At 38.0% G+C, this 8,147-nt stretch overlaps 1 protein-coding gene across 7 annotated transcripts in view; it reads right to left on the bottom strand.

Annotated features, from left to right (window-relative positions):
* Positions 1-1,863: 1,863 nt before the first annotated feature.
* LOC124717311 (gastrula zinc finger protein XlCGF57.1-like) overlaps positions 1,864-8,147 on the bottom strand; it is a 119,068-nt gene continuing 112,784 nt past the window's right edge. For all 7 annotated transcript variants that reach the window (XM_047244140.1, XM_047244142.1, XM_047244141.1 and 4 more), the window contains one exon: positions 1,864-4,828. In XM_047244140.1, coding sequence (XP_047100096.1) covers positions 4,477-4,828 — 352 coding nt within the window. In that variant the 3' untranslated portion in view covers positions 1,864-4,476. The remainder of the gene's footprint in view (positions 4,829-8,147) is intronic.

The following is an 8,147-nucleotide window of genomic DNA, read 5'->3' as shown; positions in this document are numbered from 1 at the left end:
AAGGTTGATAATTTTCAACCCACTTAAGGCTCATAGTAAATTCAGGACTCCCCCCCCCCCACCACCTTTAGATTTCTTGCTACTTGTTGACATGAAATAAAAGCATACTGCTGGACATTGTCAGTAGGAATGCATTATTAATCACGCTTTTCTAGCTGTTGAAAGTTCTCAATGATACCGTAGCTTCTAAAATGGATATTCACAGTGAATTTTAGCCTATACCACATTTCTTCTTGTTGCTGAAGTCATGGATGGATTACATGTTCTAGGGATATGACACTTAAATGCAAGTATTTTGTTCTCAAGATTACAAAGAAAGGAAAAGTTAAAGATAAATTAGAAAAGGGCAAATGTGCAGTAACCTTTCTTGAGAGCTATGCTTTAGGTACACAAACAGTGAGAACTTTAAAAAAATTAAAGACATAAATAAAATAAAATAAAAAATGTGTTAAATTTTGCAACCAATGCTGACAGCTGAGCTGCGTAAGTGCCTGAGAACTTCAGCTTTGCAAGACTATATGAAGCAGTGCACTTAATGTTCCAGGCAAAGAGAACAGGAGTTCTCATCAGGTACAATATAGTAGAGTAAGCAGAATTCCATCAGACGTTGAAGACTGAAGAAAAACAGGACATCTGACTCAATTTCAGCACTGCTACAAGATTTGAGGAATTTCTATTCCGGGTGAGAAACACGGTGCCAACAAAGATGCAACATGCTTTTTGCGATGAATTCTTCAGTTACATGGAACAGAGTTTTTTCCTGGACAAGATGTACCAGGCTGTTTCAACTGGACTGTACTGAAAGGGCATGCCCATAAAAACTTGAGCATCTTGAGCTGCACTGCATGCTGATTTTGGACTATCTGTGTTTTTTGGGTATCTGTAAACTCACAGGTTCACATTAATATGGCTCATCAAAAGCTTGCTTTAATTCTTATAATATATGACTCTGTCACAGCCAACATGGCCTTATACCACAATGCAGCAAGATGTTCACATACCTGTCTTGTTCGCACCATGTGTACTCAAAGTTATACATACTTTATGATATAACACCTGGCATGTCACTATAACGGGCCTCAATGTTTTTCATGCATGTTGTAGTGACAGAGTGGTGTAAACATTGTATGATGTAACTACCACTGCCCAGTTTTATAGATCTGAGGATGGCAACACATACTGTTAGAACCACTACTCCAGTAATTGTGTTCACATAGGAATCGTGGCAAATAAATTGGTTTTCGAAAGACGACAAATGCAAAATTAGAGACCACCTCCTGCACTGAATGAACATTTCAGGAAACCATCTTATAACATGCTTTTTCTTAAATGTTGTCTCTGCAAGTAGAGTCCCTCCCCCCTCCCTTGCACGCACGCACAAAATTCTCAACTTACATGTGGATGAAACTTGCACTATTAAATAATGTTTTAATAACTAAATCACCTGCGATTGTAATACCAAGTGTGTGGTGGTCTAATATGTACAGAACTTGACTTCAGCCGTCACGCCAATGATCCAGTTACTGTTGGTGAGTTTTCAAGTTTACATTGTGATATCTTTGCAGTTCCATAAATTGAACACTTGACTTCTTGTGTACTATTTTGTAGACAGAACGTGTAACTGTAATGTGATTCTTGAAGTACTACTGATAAACTGCATTTATTTAATCATGTCAAACTTATGAGAATTCATTTACCTTGGACCATCTATTGGCATTTTCAAAAATTTCATTAGCTGACTTTTTTGAATTCATATACTTGTGTAATGTAACAAGGACTAGGTCTGCATCTTTTAACAATGGATGTGGAATCTCAGTAATGTATTTTTGTGAGCAGATATGTACAGTTAAAACAGAAAGCTGATAAACAAGAAACAAATTTTTTATTTACATATTCCACTGTAATCTAATAATGCACGAAAACTTTAACAGCCATGAATTTCAGTCTTTCACATCTATCTCTGTATCTGTATGTAATACTGAATGCATGCAGTTTAAACACATATATATTCTATTCCAGTCACAAAAGAAAATGGATGCATCAACAGCTGGCACAGCGCAAGACAAAAAAATTGCACGACTCCTTCCGGCACTAGTGATGTGACATACAGTAATTAATGTACACGTCAGCTGTCTAACAAAATTACAAACAATAACAACCATCTGTATTTCACTGAGCTTTAGTTCTCTTAATATCAGTTAACACTTACAACAGCAAAGAATTAAGAAAACAATGATAACAACTGTCTCAACCAAAAAATGTATTAAGAAACTCAGGTAATTTGTTGCCCCTTTTCTGTTGGGCATATTTCATTCCAACAAAGCTGTTATTCCAAACATATGACAATAACAATTAAGTAATTACTAAGATCTGTATTAAATGCTGTGACGTGAAATGGTACATAATAAAGACACCTCTTCCAAATAACTAACACCCTGACAATGTTTATGATCTATAGTACTTTGAGATCATTACATTGACTAAATACAGTTCCTTGCCCAGACATGTTCCAGTACTATTGCACTGTCATAAGGTACAAGATTTATTACAATTCAAATCTGGTTGTGCATGAGGTGTTCCACTTCAGTTGCAACAGGCATGCCTTTACTATAGTCTGTCATCTACAATGGTTTCAGTGATGGCATTAATAAAATTTTGACTACTCACAGCTTACAATAAATTATTGCACTGTACACAAAACCACTGCTATAACTATCTCAATTTACTCAGCATGAAAAAGCTACAATGAAGCTCCTCTCTGCTATGAAACAGTTTCTGATTACCAGACAACCATAGCAGACAGCTCCAGCAACAACAAACAAAGCCCTCTGTAAACAAGTTTTTACTGTAATGAACCAGAGAGACACTAGCATCTCAAAAACATGATGATTAAACAAAAATTTAATAACAACACTTCCGAAGAACCACTGCAAATGGTGAACTGTAATAAAAGCATGTCTATTCTGACTTAGTTAGAGAGCCATATTCACAATCAAATGTTTAATACAATAGTAAAACAAACAACTAATAATGGTAATACAGTCCTCAAAAATATCTTGGCTACAGTAAGAACCAAAAAATTGTGTTTTGCTCTAAGTTATTATTACAAAGCACTTCACTGTGGTACAAATGCAACCTTACAGCTACAAGTTTTACAAATCAAATATCATTGTCCGTTAACACAACATTTAAACCTCTACATTCAGTCAATGGACTGCAGGTACAAACAACATAGTGTAAAAATATTAAGTTCATGCTTCTTTAAGATTAGAAAATTCATAAGCAACAGACAGACAGACAGAAGGTGTGATTCCAATATGCCAAGTTAACCCTTGACCAACTTCATCATTACTATTTCATAGAAACTTCTTGAGCTTCCAGCTGCGTCCAGTGGCGTAATCTTCATCAGCTTCCAGCCAAATATTCCCTGACAGCTACTGACTGTTCTGTGGGTGATGGTATTGTCTTTATATTACCTGTGCTGCCAATCATATCATTACTAGCACTTAATCCTTTCATTTGTAAGGGAATGTTCTCACTTTGCATCCACTGTGCAAACATGTTGTTGGTTCCCATGCTGTATTCAGCTGTCTTTATTGAGGCTATTACTGTTACTTTAACACCTGTGGGTTCTTTTATGGTGGTCCCAGAACCCACTTGTTGAAGACAGGAAACATTTATTATGAAGAACAATTTGATTTCTATATTATAAAGCTATTGTACAATGACTCGTTTCACAAATGGACGGGTAGTGCCTGGCTGAAAGCCTATAGGATATGAATTGTTTGGAGCTCAAGAAGATTTCATTAGGTTGCACTGCTGCAAGACTAAATTTTGCAATCTCAAATTGTCACTAATAGTTTTGGGAAGACTATGACAGGAGCAGAAAATTTTTGACAATAACTGTACATATAATAATGAATACACCAAAGCCAAAAATTTCAACCAGGATAAACATCAAAGACCTCACAAGTCTGTTTCAACTAGTGAATGTAATCACAAAATTGCAGCGATCTACACTGGTTTTTAAATGGCAATATGTATACTTTTTGTTTTTGGTATTTCCCAAGACACACTTCATGTTATCTAGCAGTTCAGTGGGCAATGATGTATACATATATGTAAAGGAAGAAAAAAAAATCTGAAAAATAAGGGCTAAATGCCCCTCTCCTTAGACACATACAGTATCTTATTTAATGTAATGTATCTAGAAAGGTATTTAACTACTATGTCACCCAGGACTTCAATATGCATTAAAAGGAAATGACTCTTTAAAGATTACTGTATTCAAGAAAATAAATATTAAATGGGTGTGCTTATCAGTAGATGCTGTGCAAGTTTCTAGCATGAGTTACAACTACAAGGGAATTTATACTCTGATCAGGTACTTCACAAGTTGCTTGTACAAAACCCTGCAAAACTGGTACCAGTAAAACTGTTACCAGATTTATCAGATTGGAATGTGCCGTACCCTGCCTAATCATCTGGCACTTCTCCTGTATGTTCCAGGAGGTGATTCGTCAAAATTCGTTTGGTGGGGAACTGTCGCGGGCAAAGGTGGCAGGGGTACGGATTCCCTCCTGTGTGTAGGCGCATGTGCTTTCTAAGTTCGTTGCCCCAAGCAAAACAGCTGCCACACAGGGAGCACTCATGGGGGCGCTCAACTGTGTGCATGCCACGTATGTGCCTGTACAGGGCACTCCTCCAGCGGAACGTCTTACCGCACTGGTCACACGTCTCAGTCGGTACATCGACGTGTGTACGCAGGTGCTTCGCGAGGTCGCCATTGCGCCCAAACTTTTTATTACACTGAGGACAGGCAAATGGTCTGAAACAAGAAATAAAAGTGTTAAACAATGAAAAGTCCAGGGTGGAGTAACAACAGTACTCAAAGGATAGATCGCTATACAACACATGGAGGAGGCACTGTGTCACAGACTGGCACAATGAAAAAGAATTGTAGAAATATTTCAGCCTGACTGCCTTAGCACCTCGTGATAGAGGTCATGTGTGTGTGAGTTGTTATTGTGTGAATGTGTGTATTTTCTCTACTTTTGAAGAATGACTTTCACTGAAAGCTGAAATATTTGTTGCATCTTTTTTCACTGTGCCTGTCTGCAACTGTAGTAGCAATCTATCATTTACACAGGAAAGTATTAGATACTATTGCACATATGGTGTAAATTTTGATAGTACAAAAGGGAGAACAATATACACAACTTACGGCTTCTGTTCTGTGTGGAAGTTCCAGATCAAGGTACAACATGCAAAGGAGTATCACAGTTCTTACTACTATTTTACTTTTCTCTCTTACTAATTTCTCAGTCATTCACTCACACTTCATGTTCCATAAATCCATTCATGAAGACGACTTTCCAGGAATATGGAATGAGTTGTTTTATACTAAAGTTCCACTGTACGTATGTATTCTAGCTCGAAAAATGATTCATATGAAATTAGCAAAGTTTTCAGTCTTGTTTATGTGCCTGTTGACATGTCAATGCCTCTACAATTCAGTGAGTTGTTGCCTTTACTCAAGGTACACATTAACAGGCAATGGCAACCAACACAGTTAACTTCTGTAAAGTACGCTAACAACAAATTGTGACTAGTGCTAATCTACTCACACTGATAATTACAGAAATTACTTATAGATTACTCTACATACATAATTGTATCGATTTCAGAAATCAGTATCAGGTGCTTATATACTGGAAAAGTGGAAAACTGCTCAAACTGGACATTTTTGCTGACTTAAAATTCTCATGCATGAGTCTAAATATTTTGCCAAACTATAGGAGTGCTTAATAACATTACCTTGTTTTTAAATAACTATGGATTACTTGTTATAGACTTTAACACCAGAATGTAAGACTCTTTTCTGAGTACTAGATAGGAATGCATAGGCTATATGAAAATTATTTCTGCTGCTAGTATTCTTCTTCTTGCACCTTTGTTCCACGTCTGTGCAGGGTCGATATGATTGTTAGCAGATTTGGTAAGGTTAATTTAAGGGGTGGCCGGATGCCCTTCCTGTCAACACCGCAGGACTGGACATATGCACCTCAACTGTCTGTGTGCAGTCTCATATACACATGAAAGTGCGTGAAAGTTTTCTAAATGTGTGTGAATCGTGTAGCTGAGGTGGTACTTGGGTACCAGTCTGGTTACTCCTATTCAGGTGTAGGAAACTGTCCAGAAGCCATGTCCAGGCTTGCCGGTACACCACCCCTTGTCGTTAATCTGTGGGGCAGTCTTGATACTTGGCCAACTCAACACACAATCCCAGAAGTGGTGCTTTAACATGCACGGCTATCAGGGAAGGTATTTTTACTAGTATTGTGGTTGGGAATTTTGCCACTCATCTTCAGTTCACTTTGTTGTCAACCACAAATCCGTTCTAAAAAGGTAACATGGCAGCACGGTCGAATATTTCTGCTGGGGACTTACAATGACTTGTTGAGTCCATGCCATGTTGAACTGCTGCACTACAGTGGGCAAAAGGAGGTCCACCACAATATTAGGAAGTGTCCCACTACTTCTGTCACCTCAGTGTAATGTATTAACAGGGTGAATGGCTCACCTGTACTGTTTGTAAGTAGTCAGTCAATCATATTTCCCTGTTCTGTTATTTTAGCTCCTCTGTTGTTTTCTTTATCTTTTAATCCCATGTTTAGCACCTTTTGCACTTTCTCCATCCACTGTCTTACAATGTGTGAGATGGAGTGACTGTGTGTGTCAACGTGAGTGAGGTGGGAGTGAGTGGGTGTGGGTCATTTTAACCCTTGTGTCCTTTTTTTAAAATGATGCTGAAAACCTCAACATTCAGTTGCCAAAAACTCTGAGAGTGCACGTGCCGCTCACACCCCACATTCTTTTCTCCCTCCTCCCCCCCACCCCCCCTCTACTAATATCTGTCAAACAACTTTGCAATGAACATTGCTACCTGCCATGTAGCTCACAGGTATTTTCCACCACTAAGTTTAGATAATGAGATAACTTTTAAGAATGGCTAATGAATAGGAGCCCAAATATAGCATGTATTTTGCAAATTAACTCTTTAAATAGTTCTTATTCTCTATAATAACAGTTTTTTGAGTGGGGTGTGTGCTGTTGCAAAACCTTCAACAACTTTCTCCACCAAATGGTCTTTACTCATTTTATCCTCTCTATTTAAGCTCACAACAGACAATTGTTTCTATTGAGGAGCTGCAGGATTTTCTCACTGGTGATCAGAGTACTTCTGATTTAAGGTGTTTCTTGATATTATCTTTCCACGCTCAGTTCAATAATTACAGAAAGTGCAGAACACTGATTTTGAATCTATAACATTTAAGCCCTGATTAACATATTGCACAGCCCTTTCTTGGGCGCTCACTATCATGTGATTCATCCTCAACAACTCCACCAATACGAGCGAGAAGGTGCTATATTTGCACTTTACAGTAAGACACTCGACATGGTCACCAATGGGAATAGCTAAATTGATAGAAATTGAAATACTGTACATTGACCGGCTCTGTTTCCTAATCACTACTGATTTTAGCTAGGAGACAAATGTATGTGTTTCTTTATTCTAAGTTACTACGTCTGATGGAGCAATTCTGTTGCCATATGCAATATGTATCTTACAGAGACTGTTCGACAACCGACATTTCACATGGAACCAAAACATAAATTACAAGTGCACTGACACGTCATTGTCTTTATGTGCAAGTGTGCTCTATTTTTGCAGATGTGTTCTTACCTATGTTCTCTTTCCAAATTTGAGTTCACTAGATGAAGTGCAACACCAGTAATCAAAAATTGCTCTTCACCTCCTTGGCACATGACAGATCTTCTCAACAGTGATACTGCAGAACACAGAGTGAGAGCACGAAAAGATGAAACGTAAGCTCAGCCACTCACAATGCTAAAGCACTAATTCACACCTTTGCATTTTGAGTGGTTGGGCCTACATTTTAGCTTTCAAGTTGAGAGCAGCCACTACCTTACATCCAATCATGGATAAGGTCAAAGAGCAACAGCATATCAAGTCAAACTGTGAAGCCTACACACCTACTTGGCTGCATTATCTGCCGTGTCATTTCCCAATTCCCAAATGGCATAGTAATGGTAAAAATGACACTTATTTTGTCTCTCTCTCT

This window comes from Schistocerca piceifrons, chromosome 9 (assembly GCF_021461385.2).
Source record: "Schistocerca piceifrons isolate TAMUIC-IGC-003096 chromosome 9, iqSchPice1.1, whole genome shotgun sequence".
Taxonomy (NCBI): domain Eukaryota; kingdom Metazoa; phylum Arthropoda; class Insecta; order Orthoptera; family Acrididae; genus Schistocerca; species Schistocerca piceifrons.
Note: the sequence above shows the minus strand (reverse complement) of the source record. Positions and strands in the feature narration are given on the sequence as shown.